At 41.7% G+C, this 21008-nt stretch overlaps 3 protein-coding genes across 5 annotated transcripts; 1 reads left to right on the top strand and 2 right to left on the bottom strand.

The window, feature by feature from the left end:
- Positions 1-2836: 2836 nt before the first annotated feature.
- On the bottom strand, positions 2837-4789 carry phax (phosphorylated adaptor for RNA export). The gene is made up of 2 exons (XM_030440724.1): positions 4612-4789; positions 2837-4435 (listed from the first exon to the last, which is right to left on the bottom strand). The coding sequence occupies exon 2, from the start codon at positions 4426-4428 to the stop codon at positions 3205-3207; it is 1224 nt and encodes a 407-aa protein (XP_030296584.1). The 5' UTR covers positions 4429-4435; positions 4612-4789; the 3' UTR covers positions 2837-3204.
- A 1536-nt stretch (positions 4790-6325) lies between these two features.
- pmpcb (peptidase, mitochondrial processing subunit beta) lies at positions 6326-13579 on the top strand. Its single transcript, XM_030439583.1, has 13 exons — positions 6326-6450; positions 6786-6923; positions 7433-7519; positions 7661-7790; positions 8014-8212; positions 8357-8436; positions 9694-9806; positions 10326-10469; positions 10610-10770; positions 10876-10961; positions 11073-11161; positions 12082-12157; positions 13369-13579. Exons 1-13 carry the CDS (start codon positions 6367-6369, stop codon positions 13431-13433), a joined length of 1452 nt encoding a protein of 483 aa, XP_030295443.1. The 5' UTR covers positions 6326-6366; the 3' UTR covers positions 13434-13579.
- dnajc2 (DnaJ (Hsp40) homolog, subfamily C, member 2) lies at positions 13496-20813 on the bottom strand. 3 transcript variants are annotated; one of them, XM_030439581.1, is made up of 16 exons: positions 20599-20809; positions 19168-19358; positions 18094-18169; positions 17902-18000; positions 17599-17821; positions 17417-17482; positions 17186-17277; positions 16943-17064; positions 16355-16504; positions 16171-16259; positions 15896-15965; positions 15606-15793; positions 14819-14919; positions 14444-14554; positions 13932-14092; positions 13603-13671 (listed from the first exon to the last, which is right to left on the bottom strand). In XM_030439581.1, exons 1-16 carry the CDS (start codon positions 20651-20653, stop codon positions 13603-13605), a joined length of 1863 nt encoding a protein of 620 aa, XP_030295441.1. In that variant the 5' UTR covers positions 20654-20809. The 3 variants fall into 3 exon arrangements, with proteins under 3 accessions (XP_030295440.1, XP_030295441.1, XP_030295442.1); XM_030439580.1 differs by lacking the exon at positions 20599-20809 and having other exon boundaries at positions 13496-13671; XM_030439582.1 differs by lacking the exons at positions 13603-13671; positions 13932-14092; positions 14444-14554; positions 14819-14919 and having other exon boundaries at positions 15587-15793; positions 20599-20813.
- Positions 20814-21008: the final 195 nt, after the last annotated feature.

Raw genomic sequence — 21008 nt, 5'->3', positions numbered from 1 at the left:
CTTATTCCACATGCTCAGTCAGTCCGAAAGGCTCTGACACTGGCTGACTTAGTGTCAGTGGTGTGAGACACAGCGCAACAAGAAGGGCCACAGACGCTCGCTGACACTGGCCCACTGCTGTGACGGTGCCCAAAAAAATATGTTAATGATGCAGCTTTCAATAACACAGAGATTTATTTTATTTATTTGTTTTATTCAGAAGCACTCTATTTTATAGGTTTGTATATTTCTTTTATATTTCCCTTGAAGGTCGATGGTAAGAACAATACCGGCTCCCACTAATTATCAATAAGATGGAGACAGTGCTAAGCTGGAACCTTTACAATTACTTAATTACAAGTAAATGCTAAGCCACGATAACCTGCTAAAGAGTCTCCTGGTCATTGCACATGCAAACAATTTCAACAAACTGTAAATGAAGAGTAAAGTTTCCAAAATATAATATAAATATGGAAATTGAATGAAAACATTCGCTTCAGTGGAGCAGTTCTTCTGTTCAGAGATTCGCGGCTGCTTTTGAACTCCGTATGACTAGCTCAGCTCACTAAAAATAACATCATTCATTTTCTCTGTCATTCGTGGTGAATTATGCAGTAAGTTTGGGGGAAATTATTTGGAAGTAACGGGTTTTGAATCATTCTCTCTGATGTAAGGACGGACTGTGAGCCATTTCTACTTTTTGGTGGAGTTAACAGAAACACATTTTCCCGACAAAATGCAGGTTTTCAGAGATAAGGCCTCTCTAAATGAAACACGTTTTAGTACACCCTCAAGGACAAAGCATTCATCCCATATTTGACTCGATGCTTTCTCAGAAGAACGCGACAGTCATGTACTGTGAAGTGGCACCGTCATCATCAGACCTCTGCTGCCACCCTCTTGTTGCGTGTGGTACATGCATGCCTTAAAAGCAGATTTATTGCTGAAGGTTTACCACAGCTGATTGGTAAGACAGGAACTCTTTTAGGAGTTGATAGATTTGATCAATACCAATGTGTTTGAGTTGTGGATGGGGGTGAGAGGAGAGTCTCCTCCTGCCTGCCGATAGTGTGTGAATGGTGAGAGACCTCGTCATCACCAGTCTGCCTTCAAATTAATACTCATTTCTGGTCGGTGTTAAAGGGGCGCTATGTACAGGGTTCATACACATTTTTCAAGGTCAAATTCAAGCACTTTTCAAGCACTTTTAAGGGTCATTTTTAAGATTTTCCAGCACCTTATTGCTGGGGTGAATTACGTATCTAAAGGAATATATATACACTTGTGATTTTTTTCTTCACTTTTTATCACAGTTATGTACATTGTATCATGTTGTAAACATCTAAAATTATATTTTATAATAGCAAAAACTTCAGAAATTAATTATCTAGTCTGATCCCAATTTTGTGAAAGACACAGAGTTATAATGTCAAGCACTTTCAAGCACTTAAACTAAAATCCAAGCACTTTTCAGACCTTGAAAACACAACATTGAAATTCAAGCACTTTCAAGGATTTCAAGCACCCGTACGAACCCTGTATGTAGTTTTGAAGAAGAAATGTAACTCTGAATTTGAATATCTACAATATTTATGAGGTAATAATACAAACTCAGGAGCATTTTTTTCCCCCCATAACTGAGTAAACAAGCTGTTCTTAGAGAAAAATAAGATCCCCAGTACACTGTTTGAACCTGGAAAGGTGGCAGGGTCCGCCACATATAAACAAAGTATAACTGAAATTGTGGTTCTTGCTTGCTTTGTCTTCTGATAAACATGTCTTCACAAAAACTACCCAGTGTACCTCTAAAGGTTTGGGATTCACCCTAAGTGCAAAAATAAATAAATCGATAAACAACATAGTTCCTCTCTTACTTAAGTAGTGTAGCTCTAGTAAGAAGTGTTGGTTTCATTTGCTCTTGTTTGCCTCCACCCCAAAACACGTATGTCGGGTGGAATTTTGCTTTTGCTTCTCACAATATTGAACATTTTAATTAAATGAACTGAACTGCAGCCGGATCGGTGCCCCAGTTACTCCGCTAAAAACTATTTCTTTGGTGTGTGGTTAAAGGGTAAGCTCACCCAAAAATGAAAATTCCGTCAACAAGTCCCCCATCTACTTCAGTTGTTAAGGTGCAGCGCTGGTTTTCTTTGAAGCGCCAGAAATTATTTGGACCATGAAACTTCACCCAACTTTCCATCAGCATGGGAAGCGAGGAGATAATGAGTAAATTTTCATTTTGGGGTGACCTGTACCTTTAATGCAGCGCAACAGACGTTTTTTCCTGATATCTTTTTCCATTACCAGCACACAGTCTGCCGCCACATGATGCCGAACTGTGCTGCTTTCTATTATAAGATCAGTCAGAGCCATACAACTGTGCGTGCTGCTATCTGTAGACAGTATTTCATTGCCCCAGTCCTGAACTTTATTTATTGCTTTTTCTGTATTTCTTATGTGGGTTTATTATCTTACTTACTTTGTTTAACTCCAGGGTCAGTGTTATTTTTTTCATATTACAGTATAATATTGGAAATAGCACTATCCATTACATGTCTTTTGGTATAGTTTTCTCAACAAATACTTTTTGTACCCTTTTACTTGAGATGGGATCATTAATTTCTGTTACAATAATGATTCTGCCATCTAGTGGACAAACTTCTGCTCTACAATAGCTTAAGTTTTCCACTCTTGAGGCCTATTTACTTTAGAAAAACCTGATACTCTAGGAGCCAAACCATCCCGACATACTGAAACTGCTTGGATATCAGGGACAATGCTAAAATACACCAGAGATGACTATTCTCTTACAGAGTGCAGCACTGAAGCACACTGTGCAAACCAGTTACTGTTTAAGTCATTTTACCCGAGTCACCTTTATTGATATTCCAGACACAGTCACACAAATTAACTGAACAAATCAGGACCTTGTTATCTCGTGAAGAAAGTTATGACAAAGAAAGTTACTAGATTTGAAAATCAACGAGAGTGCTTCACTTTTACTCCAATGAACTGCGACAACTTGAGCGCGTTTTCAACATTATTTCGGTCAACGTAAGATCTCCTTTAATTGATGGCAAACACAAACAACAAAAAGGGGCGCTCAGGTTAGATTCTGTACTCGGCAGAGACTACTCATACAGTGTTTTAAGTGATTCATCTTCATTTCAATACAAAATGTCCAATCCGGGTTAAACATCCCAGAGTTCAAACAGCGGAGAGCCCTCAGAAGACCTCCAGGTCTGCAGAGTTGTAGACCACCGGTGTCTCCTCAATGCCCACCGCAGCTTCCTCCTGACCCTCCTCTTCCTCCTCTGCAGCCTCCTCCAATGACTCCAAGGCCTCGTTGGTGTCGCTGGCGAAAGTCTCCCTGGAGACGTCGTCGTGCTCCTGCAGGTTCAGCGTGCCGATGGCCTGCTTCATCTTCTTGGCCACCACGTGCCGCCTCCTCTTCTGGGCGGCCTTCTTGCTCTTGTTCTCCTTCTGTTGCTCCTCGAGGAAAATCTTCTTGCACTGGTTCCGGGTGATGCTGGGTGTGTTCTTCAGCAGGTTGAGGTACACCCCGCCGGGTGTTCGTCGCCTGCTGCCATCCATGGTGTACACGCCGCCGCTTTCCTCTAGCGTGGCGGTCTCTCCGAGCAGCTCTATGGCTTTCTTCTTCCCGATGACTTTAACAACGCGCTCTATCAGGTCTGCTTTGGGCTCCTGCAGCCTGTGTGCGATCTCATCCGCCACCTTGTCCTCCGGGTCGTCCTCCGTGATCTCATACCTGCCCTTGATGTCCATCTCCGCCCTGGGGCCCAGTCTCTCTTTAGCTGACCTCTTCCTCTTGGCATCCCCTCCTGCCCTCTCCTCTGCATCCTTGCTCTTCATGTACTCCTCCAGCTGGGTGTCCAGCATATTCACTTCTCCATCATTCTGCCTCTCCAGCTCCCTCTCCTTCTCCATTATCTTACGTGCCAGGACATAGTTGTAAGTCTCCACGTTCCTGCTGGACATGCTGATTTCACCTTCCATGCCAAATATGCCAAGCTCTGCAGCCACGGCATCCTGGCACTGCTCCTGGACCACAGAGCCCCAGATGTTGTTCACCTTGCGGCTTCCCAGTGCACCGGGGACGGGCATACGGGTCGGCCCCGGCTGGGTGGTGAAGGCAGGCGGCTGAGGAGCGTTTGACACTTTTTGGCGCTTCTTCCGCCACACAGCCGCCTCCTCGTCCGACGAGTCCGGGTCACTGTCGCTGGACTCCACCGTCCTACCAGCGCTGCGGTAGGCGGCGGCGGGGGGCTGTGCAGCGGCTCTGTTTTGGAAGGACTGGCCGCTAAAAGCTGGAGGAACCTGGGGTCGAGTTTGTGCTGCTGCAGCGCTTCCCATCTCAGTATCCGAGCCGGACCCGGAGATCTCTCCATCTTCCAGGTCGCCGTCCATTAGCTCTCCACCGTCCGCCATTTCTTGACTGGAGACACACCAAAGATAATGGCTGTTCACTGACGTTTCAAAGCATTAGCTAAAGTTATGAGCCAGTCATTAGCGACAACAGCTAACTCCACACAATTAGCAGCTAACAATACCGCTGGAGTTGATGTTAAAGCTGGCAGAGAATGAAATGACTCTGTATTAAAAGAGAAATACCTTCAAATATGTGACACAGCAGCCGACTCTCTGATCCTCATGGAATGGTATTTTAGCGCTGCATGGCTTTTCCACTGACTGTAAAGTGCCGTGTGGAGGTGTCAGTCACTGGACCAACTTGAGACCCTCGGAAGAAAATTCGCGCTAGGTTAAAGCCACACTTCCGGCCTCCAACTGTCAGACCCTTTCAAAATAAAGTTAACGACACACTACACAAGTAGGGAAGGCGTTAGAAAGGTTACGTCATAATAGACCGAATCATTTTGCCAAAACTAAGTGTTTAGATACATGATTGATTATATAATTAAATGCTTAAATAAATGGATTTATTTATAATTACACAATAAATAAATAATTATTTGTTTAAGTCAATACCTTATTCCCATCATAAATGAATAAATCGCAAATTAAACCACTCATTAAATATTATGTGAGGAGAGTATTTATTCATGTATCTATTTATTCATTCATTTACTAATTTATTAATTTTTGCTCATTCAAAATGCACACATTTATTGTATTACATGGTGTAATACAATAAATGTGGGTTATTATAATTAACTACAATTAAATTCCTAAATAAAAACTGAACTTAAACTACTTAAATCACTTGTTAAACTAATTAAAACTAAACTGAAATAAAAAAAAACTGAAAAAACTAAATAAGAATAAAAAGTAATGAAAATCTTAAAACTATAATAACCCTGACACACACACACACACACACACACACCATTGTTCATTGTTGTTTGAGCTGCTCTGTGAATGGCAATAAATGTAGTTATTTTTAAAAGTAATTCTGGGACCGCGTTTTTCCTTACTTTTTCATACTCCGTGTAGATTTTAAATTAAGTTCAAAATGGTCTTAAAAAGGCCTTAAAAAGTCTTGAATTTGACTTGTTCAAACCTGCAGAGAGAGAGAGAGAGAGTCACAGTGGAGAGAGAGGGGCCCACTGCCCTGTCGGAGAGTCTGAGCAGGATGGATCAGAGACTGATCACACATTTAATTTCAGCCAGAGCAGAAGAAGAGCAGGGGTGAGGAGAGGAACAGGAGAGAAAGAGCAGAGGGAAGCAAGGGAAAAGGAGAGATCTGGGCGCAGGGGGCCCATCTTAGATTATTTCGTCCCGGGCCCAGGCATGACTGTCAGCTGGCCTGATTACACGTAACATCAACAAAGTCTATTTAATATCGTCAAAATGACTTTTAAATACATGTTTGTTTTGACTTGACAGCTACTAGATTATTTACGGTTTATTTCTTTGACATTAAAACTTTTGTTTATATTGCAGTGCTGCAATAAACACTTTTTTTTCATTATTGATTAATCTGTCTCTTATTTTCTAGAGTAAGTGATTTGTTGTTTGGTCCAGCAAATGTCAGTAAATAATTTAAAATGTTAATCAATAACTTCGAAGCGCAAGGTAGCTGTCAAATGTCTGTTTTTTTCTGAAACCCAAAGATACTGAGTTAACTGTCATAGAGGAGTAAAGAAACCATAAAATGTTTACATTTGAGGAGCTAAAATCAAAGACTTTTGTCATTTTTAAGCCAATTACTCAAAACGATTAATTTGATAGTTAACAACTAATCGATGAATATGATAATTGGAGCTCAGTGGTAGTGATTTTACCTAATGTTAAAAAAGAGTCAAGGGTTTTTTATTTTTTAAATCATATTTTCGCCTTCCCCGGCGGATGTTTCGTACTGATTGCGTCAGTGAAAACGGCACATGCGCTGTGTGTCAGATAAACAACATGGCGGCGTCCGTACAGCGTCTCACACTTGCTGGGAGATTTCTCCTACAAAGACATTTACTGAAAACTAATTCTTTAAGCCGGGTAAGACGAATGTATTTAAAGAAATTTTTTCGACGTGTTTCTCTTTTTAAAGTTTCTTGACAGTTCTCAGTTTACAGTCTAACGTAGGGAAGCCTCCGTGTGATCCGTCAGGCTCACTGTTTGCTAAGAGTAAAGTTAGCTAAAAGCTGAGACAAACTCGGCTGCTCCAGTATTTATTATTGATTATATTCAAGTAATGTTAAAGTTTACTCAGTGTTATTTAGTAAAACTGTCGACGACGTTAAATTCATCATTGCTGACATGTTACGTCACTGTGCTAAATGTGCAGTATCACCATGACTGACCGTTAGTTCCTGTCTGTCCTCCACCTGCAGCTCACAGCTGGGCAGCACAGACTCTTGGCCACTCAGGCTGCTCAGCAGGTGGCTCTGAATGTCCCTGAGACCAAGGTGACCACTTTAGAGAACGGACTGAGGGTGGCTTCAGAGGACGCTGGGCTTACTACCTGCACAGTAAGTCTGAAATGATCCCCCTAACACACACACACACACACACACACACACGCTTGCTGTTTGTTTGTCTGGCCACTGTAAAGTATTTACAATAATAATTCTGCTTACAAGAATGTAAAAAAAAACAATTCTTGGGTTACTGTCACACTGTAAAAAAAATAAATAAATTTCCTCTTACAGACATTCTGCAATGTAAAATATTGTTGTGTTTTGGAGGTTGTACAGAATAATTGGATTTCCAGGTGGTGATTCTTCTATCGTTTGTATTTATGATTTCCATACTTTCACCATATGTGCAATACTGTAACAGTCATACAGAATATTATATCAAGGCCATGAGTTCAAAAGTAAGTACAAACGGTTTATTTAGAGGTTTGAAAAAACAAGTTAGTAGCATCACTACAGAGGGCAGCCTCACTTCCCATATTTGTCAGGAGCTCTACAATAGCACATTGGCAGCAGAGTGAGAGGATGTTAATAACTGCATTGTCAATGCTGCCTGCTTCCAGGTGGGCCTCTGGATAGACGCCGGCAGTCGCTACGAGAACGAGAGAAATAATGGCACAGCACATTTTTTGGAACATATGGCCTTTAAGGTAAGATGGTGACGGAGCAGTAAAGCTTCACTTTGGCTAACTGGAGTAACTGGGTTGTCTCCTAATGTTTCTAATTTTGTGTGTGTGTGTGTGTGTGTGTGTGTGTGTGTGTGTGTGTGTGTGTGTGTGTGTTTGTGACAGGGCACCAGGAAGCGCTCCCAGCTGGATCTGGAGTTGGAGATCGAGAACATGGGCGCTCACCTGAACGCCTACACATCCAGAGAGCAAACTGTGTATTATGCCAAAGCTTTCTCTAAAGATCTCCCACGAGGTATGGTACACTAGAGCAGTCAATGAATTCATGTTATTGAGTTGGTGTTGTTTTGTATATAACTACATATATAACCACAATGTCTCAGATTACTTGTATTTGAGGGAATTTGGCCTGAAAAGAACTTGAACTTGATGTTTAGGAAAGTGTAGAAATTGGTTTGTAAAATGAAAGAAAATATGATTTTATACATGCTAATAACACTTTGTTGCTTCTTCCCAAGCTGTGGAGATCCTGGCTGACATCATCCAGAACAGCACGCTGGGTGAGGCAGAGATCGAGAGGGAGCGAGGGGTGATCCTCCGAGAGATGCAGGAAGTGGAGACGAATCTGCAGGAGGTGGTCTTTGATTACCTGCATGCTACTGCGTATCAGTCCACAGCTTTGGGCCGGACCATCCTGGGGCCCACTGAGAACATCAAGTAAGACCATGACTCTGTATATTGTATTTCTGAAATACCAGATTACAGTGTGGTTGATGCAGTAGTCCCACATAGCTCTGCTTTAACTAGGCCAACTTTAGAAATGTTCTTTTCGTTCATGCTTTAAAGTCTATTTGATTGCAGGACCATCAACAGAGGTGACCTGGTGGAATACATCACTACTCACTACAAAGGCCCCAGAATAGTGCTGGCTGCTGCTGGAGGTCAGAACAACTTGTTTGGTTTATCTCAGTTGATGTGTTGGTTGCTTTTAATAACTGAAGTAATAATTAAAGGATAAAGCAAGTGTGTTGATTCTGCATACATCTACACCAGAGGAGGCTCGTCCATAGAGGCAGAGGAGGTTGGTCCTCCTCTATTTTTGAGAGGCAAGAGGAAGATCAATTTTTTTTTTAAGAGAGTAACTGGTTGAAATAAATCATTACCAAATCTCAGTATCATTTATAAAATATTATATATATATTATATCATTAAAAAAAGTTTCTTCTTTGGAAGAATATCCACTTAAAACGGTTGAACAGCGACAGCTGCAGACGGAGGAGACAGAGCAGTCTGTGAGAGGAGCAGGGAGCAGGAAGGTGGGGGCTAGAGGAGGACGGAGGGCTTCTGTCCTCCGTGGGAGGGATCTCCTTCCATTGACTCAATGCATTTAAGTTTTTTCATGCTGATCTATGATTGGCTAAGACACGTAATTTGACGCGCTAAGGGAGGACGTCCTCCCTTACCAATCAGCAACCAGAATACAAGATTGACAGCAGGTTGGTCCAATAACAGTTCCCAAATTTCATTCTCACATTTATACAACCGTGAACAAAAAATACTTCTATGTATTTTACAGCTTTCACTGCCAGCCATGCTCGGACAAGAAATATGGAGTTTTCAGCGATATTGGAATCTGTTTCAAGGAAATATAAGCACATTTCTGAAAGAAAAAAAACTGTTAGGAGAAATCAGAGAGAAGTTTGGTTTCTTTCGTTCGTCCTGCTGGAGGACATAAAGTTAGCGGCACGACCGGGACAGCAACACAGTTACAGCGCACACAATACAGAGCAGCAGCAAAGCCACTGTCGTGAAGATTGTGTGTTTTGTGCTAAGATAGCACAGGGGGTAGCACAGTTGCCTGCTAATCAGGTGACTGCGGTTCGAATCCCGAAAGAGATAGAAGTTTATTTATTTTTTTTGTCTTGTATATGAGCCTTTTAATGAAATGTTTTTTTAAAGAAGTCTTGTAAGTCATTGTTTTATTGCTTAATTTTCATTGAATATAAGAAAGTAGGGTTAATTAGTTGACTTGTATAAAATAACATGACACTGTGGACTGGTTTTCCTCCTGTCCTCCCCAATTTTTTCAGTCACCAGCCGCCACTGATCTACACCAAGCCAAAGTGATGGAACTAATATCAAAGTGAAATATTGAGGTTGTTCTGACTCTGGGGACGTTGTCATGTGTTTCTGATCAGGAGTTTCTCACGATGAGCTCATCGATTTGGCCAAGTACCACTTTGGAAAACTTCCTGGCAGATATAAGGGTGAAGCTCCGGAACTTCCTCTATGCCACTTTACAGGCAGTGAGGTAAGGTTGAGGGCTTATACTGCACATTGTTATTGTGTTTTAGTTTTCTTGTTATGCTATTTTACTACATTTTTGTCATGCAGATTGTTCCCAGACGAACTTGAACCAAGAAAGTTGAGGTTCATGGTTATTAGGGCTGCAAGCAGCCATTATTTGGATTCTTAATTAATCTGCTGATGATTTTTGCAATTTATAATTTAGTCTATATAATGTCATACAATTGTGAAAAATGCTCATCAAAATTTCCCAGAGCCTAAACTGATGTCATTCACATGCTTCATGTGTCCAAAACCAAAAGACTGTTCATTTACTATCATAATTGACAAAGAAAAGCAGAAAATACTTATTTTTAATAAACTACAATCTGTAATTGTGATTATTACATGTTAAATTGTTACACAGAGCCCCATTAATAGACACCTGTTTTTTTTCAAAGAGAATATATCTTAGAATAGGAAGGTTTTGAATTATAGACAGTAGAGAAGTGATGCCAGTGAGTCTGTCCTGATGTCTCTTTAGATCCGTGTACGTGACGACAAGATGCCTCTGGCTCATATTGCCATTGCAGTGGAGGCGGTTGGGTGGTCACACCCTGACACCATCCCCCTCATGGTGGCCAACACTCTCATTGGAAACTGGGACCGCTCCTTTGGCGGAGGTGTGGTGAGTACTGCTGAAACCTCAAAGTCAGTTTAGATTTCTCACACCAAGCACCTGACAACTTTCATAGCCCGCACAGCAATCTGTACATGGTAATGAAGCGCATAACCCCTCCTGCTGGACTCTGTCATCTGTGAACCCAGAATCTGTCCAGTAAACTGGCTCAGATGGCCTGTCAGGGGAACCTGTGCCACAGCTTCCAGTCCTTCAACACCTGCTACACAGACACAGGCCTGTGGGGGCTCTACATGGTGTGTGAGCCCGGCACCATCAATGAAATGATGCACTTCACTCAGATGGAATGGTAAGTACAAACACATACACAGAGGACAGATCAGATATGCTGTAGAAATGGTACTGCAGTCCACTCACAGCACTAAATATAAAACCTCGTCTTGTGCTCTGTTAGGATGTCTCTTTGTACGAGTGTGACGGAGGGCGAGGTGGCACGGGCCAAAAATCTACTCAAGACCAACATGCTCCTACATCTGGATGGTAAGTCTGCGTCACATTGGGCCACGTCAATTCAGGCTGCATCACCGATGACCACAGAAGCACAACGCAAGACCTCTCACTGACGTCAGCTTGTTTATCTGTTGTCTCCAGGATCCACCCCCATCTGTGAGGACATCGGCAGACAGATGCTGTGCTACAGTCGCAGGATCCCTCTGCATGAGCTGGAGGCCAGAATTGATGTGAGTGGATACAGTCAATTCTCACCCACCAGGAATGAACAGAGCCTCCCACATATCGAGTGAATTTAAATACTTTTTAGTGGAATGCAAGAAGTCAGCCGTGGTGTGTTTTGTCACTATCCCAAATATATATAATATTATATATCATTATATCCTTGATACCTAATCATAAACCCATGATCTTGTCCAGTTTTGTTCCTCAGACTGCTTCTAACAGCTCAGGAGTACTGATGAACTAACACGGAGGAAGTCATTTTGAATGAAATGGAACTTTTCCTTCTGGAAAGTGTTGAATCTGTATTGATGACCTTGTTGCAGCAGCTGCAGACATCAATAGCAACTCTAACCTTATTGATACATCACCCTTTCTTTCTCTCCCTCCTTAGCCGATAGCTCACTGGTTAACTGTTGAGAATGACCATCAGTTTTATACCCCATGCCACCATCTTGTTTCAAAGACAGATGTATCATAAAGTATGACAAATATGCAATTTTAAGGGGCCTTTGCTGTGGTTAAACTTTTCAAGAGTTATTGGAACTAGGGGCATAAAGGTATAAAAGATGATGTAATGTAAGGTTGCAACTATTATTTTCATTGTTGACCAATCTGTTGTTTATTTTATAGATGATCAATTAGTTGTTTGGTACAAAAATGGTAACATTATGTGTTCAGTGTTTCTGAAAGACCAAGGTAACTTCCTTAAATGTCTTCTTTTATCCACAACCCAAAGAAATTCAGTTTACGGTCATAGACGAAACCAGGAAATATTCACATAAATAAACTGAATAAAGTTTGGACTATTTTTCCAAAATGTTGTTTTTCAAACTGATTAACATATTATCAAAATAGTAATTTAGTAGTAATAGTTGATGACTGATTTATCGTTACAGCTCTAATATAATGTTTTCTGCATCAACAGGCTATTGATGCTACGACCATCAAGGACGTGTGCACCAAATATATCTTCAACAAGGCTCCTGCCATCGCAGCAGTTGGTATGTTGCTCATTTTGGTGGATTTAGAGTAACAAGTTTCAGCACAACACGTACACCTGCCTGATGCTGTATATAGTAACTGACAGTCCATGAGCTCGTGAAGCCATAACATTTCAGAGATAGTTTGTATTTGAGTTTTGATTAGTATTTTTCTACGGATGAAGGAAATGTCATGCCATGGATCAGACTGGTCTCAGGGACAAGATGCTCTTCTGCAGTTTGTCCGTTTATCTCAAAGCAGCGTTATTCTCTCCTGGCCATAATGTCCAATTACTGTCTGTCTCTGAAAGTGGCTCCTGTGCTCTAAGGCAAGAATATGAAAATATGATTTGCATACGCCTTCACTGCATGATAACACAGGTAGGGATGCGGGATAATATCTGCACTTCACCCGTATCAGCTGAAAAAGGCTTTAACAATAAGATTTTGTAATTGTCAAAATTACAATTTCTGCCAAAATAATAGGTCATTAAGATGACACTCAGTGGATTAGGTCGATATGTGCATGTATCGTTTGAGGCACTGGTAATTGGCCAAAATGAGTAGGAAAAGATTGGATATAAGCAAAAGTACACTATCATGCATCCCTTAAAAACAGGCGTCAAATCAAAAACCATTGTAATATCCAAATAAATCTCTTATTGCATAATGTAATTAACTGGTGCCTTATTTATCATAACTGTTGGACCTCTTCTACCATGCAATAAGCAGAGAGAGTTTGTTATAAAAATGTAACCATGAGTAAATATTTGGACTTGCACCATGGCCAGGAAGCTTAATGTAACATGAAGAAGCAGCAAATTACTGTTCAAGGGGACAATTGATCCTTGCATGCCACTATATGTATGGTGTGGTGATCTGATTGGATTCATAGGAAAACTAAGCTTAGCTCTATTTGTAGCTCTGGCAAAGTATGATTACACTGTACATGACAGCTGAGATCCAGGCTGTGAAACCAGCTGGCACTGTTCTCCACATTAAACTGTAATACTGCTACTAATCCCTCTGTAAACACAAGAACCCACACAATTATGGGAGGTAGACAGTTTCTAAGATATCACTGTTTCCAGCAAAACCTTTGAGAACAGTGTAAGCAAACAATGGCTAGAGTAACAATTATAAAACCCATGCTATAATTAACTGTTTTTCTTTCAAAGTAGTACAATACAGTTTAAATGACAATAACTCCATTGTGTTTTTTTGTGTCTCAGGTCCAATTGAACAGCTGCCAGACTACAACCAGATCCGAAGTGGAATGTTCTGGATGAGAACCTGATCAGACCTGCTCTGAGGACACACTACCCCTTCAACTGTACAGCTCATAAAACAAACTCAGTATTTAAGTCTTGTCTGTAGTATTTTTTTCCTCCTTTAATTTTTATTATAAAATAAAGACCAACACAATAATGTTAAAATAACACAGATACTATTCTTTGTGGTTCTTGTCATTTTTTACTTTTGGCCGCCACCTGTTCCTGTGCAGCTTTCTTGGCTTTAACCATCTCCACCAGCTCCTGTAAAAGACACAGGAAAACATCTATTAGGATACCACAAGTAGTTGGAAGGAAGCAGATTGTGGTGCTGTTGAGATGTACTACATTACACACAAAGACGTTTCTAATATTTAGCCTACACTGACTGACTATGAAAGACACCTCATTACATGGCTATGGTCTCCTCTTTTAGACTAATGACTTAATCCAAGTGTACCAAAAAACATTGTCAATTGTAACATTCCTACCATGCTGAAAAGGAGCAGAGCAGCGCGTCTTACCTTGTATCTCTTCATACAGTCTTTCTTGCTCCGTCCTGGGACGGAAGCTGCAATCTTCTCCCAGCGCTCAGGTGTGCTCACTGGATAAGTCTTCAGGGCTTGTTCCAGAAGTTTCTGTTCCTCGGTGGTCCACGCAGCAGCGTTACCTTCAGTACCAGAGGCTGAGAGAAGACACAGCAGGTCAATGTGGCTCATTGTTACACAGCATCTGTCATTTGTTCAACAGTTCCCTCATTATGAATTTCCTGAGAAGTTTCCCTGCTTCCAATGCACAAATTAACAACTCAATGAGAACACACCAAGTTAACAATCGTTTTAAGTCGGGGTACAAAAATGTTGCACAACACCCAGTCTCACATAGCCAGATGCATCTACACAGCACTGTGTTAGTGCTGCAGAAAGGTCTGGCAACACCGTTTCTCATTCTGGTATAGGGGACAGGCTTTATATCACCAGTCTGCATCCGCTAAGTCAGACTGACAGACACTATACAGCTGCACAGATACACTCACCATCAAATCTCTCCGAGGGCTGAGCATTATCTATGGTGGGCGGTACTTGAGAGTGTTCCTTCTTGAATTTCTCAAAGGCTTTTCTGTTGATCTCATCTTTCTGTACTGGATCTGTTGAGATGACAAATCGATGATACAAAAGTCAAACAGAATGGCAAATGGTATGTTACAGTAGAGAAATGTTTAAAGATTCTATATTGATATTTCTGTCTCGAATTATGAAAGCACTAATACTTATACAGGGGAAAACTAAGGACTAACTGAAATTGCCATAAAAGGAATGTTGATTCCAGTTTCGTCTAGTCTAAGCAAAGATGTGTTGACTGAAGTCTGCAGCAGGTTGTGTAAATCATAGTTTGTTCAAACGGAGCTCACCTAGCCGCTGCAGATTCTTGGCTTTGTTGATGACGTCTTTGGCGTTTCTCTTCGTGCCACTGGTGGAGTGTATGTTCATGTAGTTGGCAATAACTTCCCATCTGCAAGCGAAAATGTAAATAAATTATTCATCTTTAACCAACTTCAGCTGCACAAGCAAAAAGAAAAAAAACAATTTAAAGTGTTGTGTCTATCATGTGTATAAGAGTGATTGCATGTTGGGCTCTGAGTAGGGGTGGTGAAATAAATCGATTATTGATTAATCGCGATTATAACACTGACGATTATGATTCAATTATTACATTTCCAAAAATCGAATTAAAAAAAAAAATATTATTATTATTTTTTTTTAAATAGTAATACAAACTGGAGTCCTCCTCTTACTGGCTTCCGCTACATGGTCCACCGTCTGGAGCCAAGATATGTTATTCCATCCCGGAGCTCATTCACACTTAAATCGATTCTAAATCTTTACAAGGAGACAAAGCTTTCCGTGCAAGCGTCCCTCAACTCTGCTCACACGGTAGCAATAACCTGCGATGCCTGGACATCCAGAGCTACAGTCTCATACGTGACTGTTACAGCTCATTATGTCAGCAGTTAATGGAAGCTAATGTCCTACGTACTTCAGACGAGAGCTATGGATGATAGCCACATAAGCGCAAATATGTGTGAGTTTCTCAAACTAATGGCAGATGAGTGGGAAATAGAGAAACACGCTCTGGTTGAGTGCTGCCGAATGCAGGTGACCTACACTCAATACTGTGCCTGAACACATCGTGTCTACCTGGCATTGGTTCCAGCAGGGAATAGATTGACAGCTTTGATGAGCAGCTGGAGGTCCTCCTCGTTCCAGCCCTTCCCCCCGCCTCCTCCTCCTCCCCCTCCGCTGGCCTGGTCGGCACTGCGGGCCGCCTGCCTCGCCTGGACCTCAGCGTCCCTCTCCCGCTGCAGCTGGGCGTTCACCTCCTGCACCTGAACAGAGGAACACCAACATGTTTGTACACTAGTAAGGACTTCACACGGGTGGTATATGAGGGTCTCCTGGTGGTCTTTGCAGACAAAGTGCCTTTTTACCTGCTTCTCCACGGCTGCCTTACTGTCGTCTTTCGAGCCCGAGGCCAGGATCTCATTCAGCGACTGCAGACTGGAAACATACGAGTACCATAAAACACTGATTCACATCTCAGGGCTCTGCTTCCTGAAAGCACTGCAAGGCTGAGACCATTTTAGCTTAAAATGATTAACATCATCTGAGATTGAAGATGTGCTGGGGGTCCTGATATACAGAGAAGTGTCAAACGGTTTTAAAAGCATTACATTTCATCCATTGAGAACCTTGTTGACCTTACCTTGTCAGTTCCAGACGATCACAGAGCTTTTCCACCTCCTCCATCATTTTCACACTGTCAGTTTCATCGTCAGCAAAGTAATTCCAGTTCTGTGGAGTGAGGACAGATATGGAGACATAACAACATTAACTAAACGACTGTGACTCGCGCCAGTCAAAGTCAGAGTGCTTTAATGAGAATGAACCTTGCAGGTAGTCCTGAGTTTCTGCCTCTCCTTCTTGATGGCCTTCTTCTGGATCTCCTTCTCTTTCTTGGCCTGCTGGGCGGCCTGCTTGGCCTCCTCTTCCTCCTTCTCCTTCTGCAGCCGAGCCGCGTCCAGCTCCGCCTGCCGGGCCTGTTGAAGAGGGTGCAAACTGACTGGTGAATGTTTGCCAAAGGGACGATAGCATTTCAGGAGCAAACTGCAAAGGCTGACTTTGAGGCATCCGTGTATGTGTATCCTCTTTAGAAACCTCCATATTTTTTAAAGCCTGGTCAGGTACATCACAGTTAGACAGTGAGAGATGGTGTAACATTCCTATTAGTAGATTACCACTTCAACAACTTGTGACATTTCAAAACACATTAACTGAGGGGGACGCCGACAAACTGAATCTTAGCTAAAACTAAGGCTACTCATCTCTCCAGTATTCGTTTTCAGTGTCATAACAATCAAATTCTACACATTTCCAACATTTTAGTCTCTATCAACATAATACTGGAAGGTAAGCACGCTGACGATGTTAATGCACACATGCTGTCAGGAGAGTGTTTTGTTTAACGTGAGACTCACTCTCTCCCTCTCCTCCTGCTCTCTCTTCTTGGCGTCAGCTTTAGCCTTCTTCTCGGACTCCTTCCTGGCTTTTTCTTCTTCTTTGAACTTCTTTATTCTAGGGTCGCAGCTGTAGGCAGTATCTGCAGTGGAGGGGAAAAACCTGTCAGTCTCACTAATTTTCAGCAGATCTCCTGGACCACGCACCATGACTCAGAGTCACAATCCGTTTCCTTCGACCTGCAGTGTGTGCCGAGGGCTTACCGACTAGTGTTCGTATTCTGTTCATCTCCTCCTTCTTCCTCTGAGCTCTGGAAGCTCGATTCTGCTTCTCAATCCATCTCCTCTCGTCTCGACTGCGAGGGAAAGTAAAAACACGTCAGTGGGATAATTCAGTCACAGTGAACCTGTCGCCTGATCTGTGTTTCAATAGAACCAGCTGCTGTCACACACACACACACACACACACACACACACACACACACGGGAGCTTACCATTCAGCTTTTTCCTTTTCCTCTTCATCCAAGTATGAGAATTCCCTCCATGAATCAAAGTTGTACCTTTAACAATTTTTTTTTTTTTGAAAAAAGGTACAAAAGTTAAAACACTTCATTGAGTTGTGTTTTGACACAGCATCTTTCTATAGTCAAATCAACGTCTCTTGGAAACAACTCACCAAAAAGAGTAAAAATTATCAACATCTTCGAAAGAGGACTCCATGGTGCCAAGTTTGGGGACGTGCTTTTTGGAAGACCATCTGGCATTTCTGTCAAAGACGGGAGCGAACACCTGAAAGAAGTTTTCTTTGCCTTCGCCCTTTGAAGGCACAGCATTGTCGAAGGTTGGGTCTACACTGTCAAAGGCTCTCCTCTTCACCGGGTCCGACAGGATTTCTATAGCTGAGGTTCAAACAGAGACAACAGTGAGTATGAGGTCAGGACCCTCGGTGCTGATAACCTTTAAAAGCAGAGTTACATACCTTTAGTTATACAGGTGAAGTAGTCGTTGTCTCCCTCGACAATCTGCTCTCCTGCAGCTTTCCTCTTGTCAGGATGGTGCTTCAGCACAATCGCTTTGTCTGTTGAGAAGCAGCAGAGAATGTGATTGGAAATATCCTTTTCCAACAATTACAGAAAGGATCCATGAGAGCAGGAGGAAGGGGAATACTCACGGGCAGCTTTGATCTGTTTCTGTGTGGATTTGTACCTCAAGTGTATGAGGCCGAGGACAGCATAGTGATCTTGATTCTGAAAGAACAAGTCAGAAGTAAGTGAAGAGTTTCTAGCTAATCAATAATACATAAATTGATCAAATATCACAAAAAAAATGAGTTAAAAACCAAAATGAAATGAGCTGCGTGTGTCACACATTAACAACCTCTCAGTGTTAGAGGAGTGTAAGGCTGTAACTACAGATTGATCGTTAAAGAAGTTGATTCATCTTCTGTGAAGCATCAGTCGTACCACTGTCAGTCATCATGGATCACATTTTAACTCTTAAATAGATCACGACTCTATATTTGACTCAATTATTACAGAAGTTTGTCAGCTTCTACCATCACTGCATAAGATCTCAGCTACAGTTGTGAACACTTCTCACAGAGATATGAAGCCTACATCCTTTTTACTCGAACCAAAACTAATAACAGGGCGATCCTTTAGTTGAACGACTGAAAAATAATCAACAATTTTGCCAGTTGTGCAGTAGTTTAAGTCATTTGTAAGCCAATCTGGTCATCCTTTTCTCATTCAAGCCTCCACAATGTAAGGGTTTTATCTCGTTGTCAATAAATGTTTGAGTTTTTTAACCACTGGTCAGACAAAACAATCGTCACCAAAATATCAAAATGATGAAGAGGTAATGATCAACTGGTAAATCTGTGGTGGAAAATAATTATTGTTTCTGTGCTTGCCTGCTCATGTGGCGCATGGCTTGACTGCACAGCATTTGTTTGAGCTCCTCTGTTAGACACTGCAGGGATTAACAGTTCAGCACTAGTTTTTTCAGTCAAAGTTGTCACAATTGTGAGACGAGGCGACAGGAGGATGATTTAGGTGAAAAGCTGAAGCTGCTGTCAACAGCTATCAACATAGAGTAACTCATCATAAATCCTGAACTAATCCAAAATTCAGGCTGACATGAACAATCAGATGTGTGCTGAGCATCTCCTGCATCACATTCAGCTCTGAAATGGAAGCAGAACCATTTTTTTTGTGTAAAATTATTTTCCGTTTTCATCTGATACCTTCCAGTCTTTTGGGTCAAGTGTCCGGAGCATGGGGTACTCCTCCAGCTGGAACTCTTCATCTTCTGACTCCTCTTCTGACTCCTCTTCCTCCTCGAGCTCCTGGAAGGAGGCAGATGTGCTCCTGTTCCTCCTCTTAAAGTAGGCCTCGAACCATCGTCCAACAGGCTCCACCTGAACCTGCACAGAGGCTGAGGGGGGGGGAAGGACAGGTTAGAAATGCTACTTTTTCTCATTGAGACAACAATATGGAGCCTGGCTGGGTGGCAGATATTTTTTTCGGCATTTGGCAGTTTTTCATTAACATTTATTGTTACTTAAACACATAAATATCCATTCAATTATTTTTCTTTTTAAGAACTGTGACAGATCTTGACTGGGTAATGTCAGTGCTCTCTGGTAAACAAACTGAAGCTAAAACTGGCCCTAAATGACCTAAGATGTATAAAAAAAAAGGTATTCCCTTCTGAACTGTAGTTTGAATTGAATATCTTTATTGATCTAAAGAGGTTTGACAGTTTGAGCTGTAGCACACCCATGTTCAAAGAAGCACATTGGCTTTTAATAATGCTAAAACTACCTTTTCCAAACATTAATACAAAAAATATATAGGGCTGCAACAATTAATTGATTCATTGATTATTTGTAAACTTTTCAATTAATGTGCAACTTTTACGATAATCAGTCATTTTTAAGAGGTCAAAATTCTCTGATTCCACCCTTTTAATTGTGAATATTTTCTTGTTTCCTTCCTCCTCTGACAGTTCAACTTGATATCTTTGAGTAATCGTCAAAACAAGACATCAGAGGACATCATCTTTGGCTTTAGGAAACACTGAGAGACATTTTTCACCATGTCACAGACCCAACAACTTACGAGGAAAATAACCTACAAATATATGTACAATGCCCCAAAACTACCTGGATGTCAAGGCCACCCATTCAGGTAACATGGATTGTGTGTCTTGTTCTGATTTTGTTGAGCCTTTAACTCTGTCATTTGAATTGAAAAAGCTTCTAAAGGTGTCTTTGTCCTCATTAAAAATGAAACAGGTCAGACTGTCTGAAGGTACAACAGGTGTCCAGACATTATGTAACACCCCTGTGATGAATATCTGACATGCGGATTGACGAGAAAGTGGGTTAAATATCAAGAGCTGCCAACTAGCAAGTGTTCAGCTAATGTGAAGAGCTTTAATAAATCAGTGCAGCAACTGCGGCCATGAGTGGGAAGCATATTATACAACACAAGATACAGCCAGCCTAAATAAACCGAGAAACAACCACACTATTCCGAGTTCTAAAATTAGCTGATATTAGCTTAGTTTTTGCTGTCTCTCCTGTAGCTGCATGCTAACGAATAAAGCAGCACCCTGCATATACATTTGTAGCTTAGCTAGCTACCTTCCTGTGGCCCCTTTCAGTGCTTACCGGCAGCGGTTTTAAAGACAACCGTTTCTTCGCCGTCCAGCGCTTCCAACAACATCTTAGCAGAGCGGGCTACACGGACATTCAAGCGCCGAAATTATCAAGAGAAAGCTTTGTAAAGTGCTGAAGTTTCTGGGCCGCTCATTAACACACCACATGGGCCTCCCTCTCCAAGTGCCAATCCGAAAACGAGTTCTGCTGTCACGCCGTTAACTGGTCCGTGTAACGCTTCCTCATTTTCGTTCCGCACGTCCGCAAATCGGTATTTCATTAGGTGGCGCCTCCTCGCTGAAGCCCAACTCACATTAATACAACAATCACAAAATTTGACTCATATTTACAATTGATACTTTAAATTATACGCGCGTTGTTAATGTGGCGAATATTTGTTTTAATGGCGGTACATCATCAAT

Source organism: Sparus aurata, chromosome 14, assembly GCF_900880675.1.
Source record: "Sparus aurata chromosome 14, fSpaAur1.1, whole genome shotgun sequence".
Classification (NCBI taxonomy): Eukaryota; Metazoa; Chordata; class Actinopteri; order Spariformes; family Sparidae; genus Sparus; species Sparus aurata.
The sequence above is the reverse complement of the archived record's forward strand: the minus strand, read 5'-3'. Positions and strand labels throughout refer to the sequence as shown.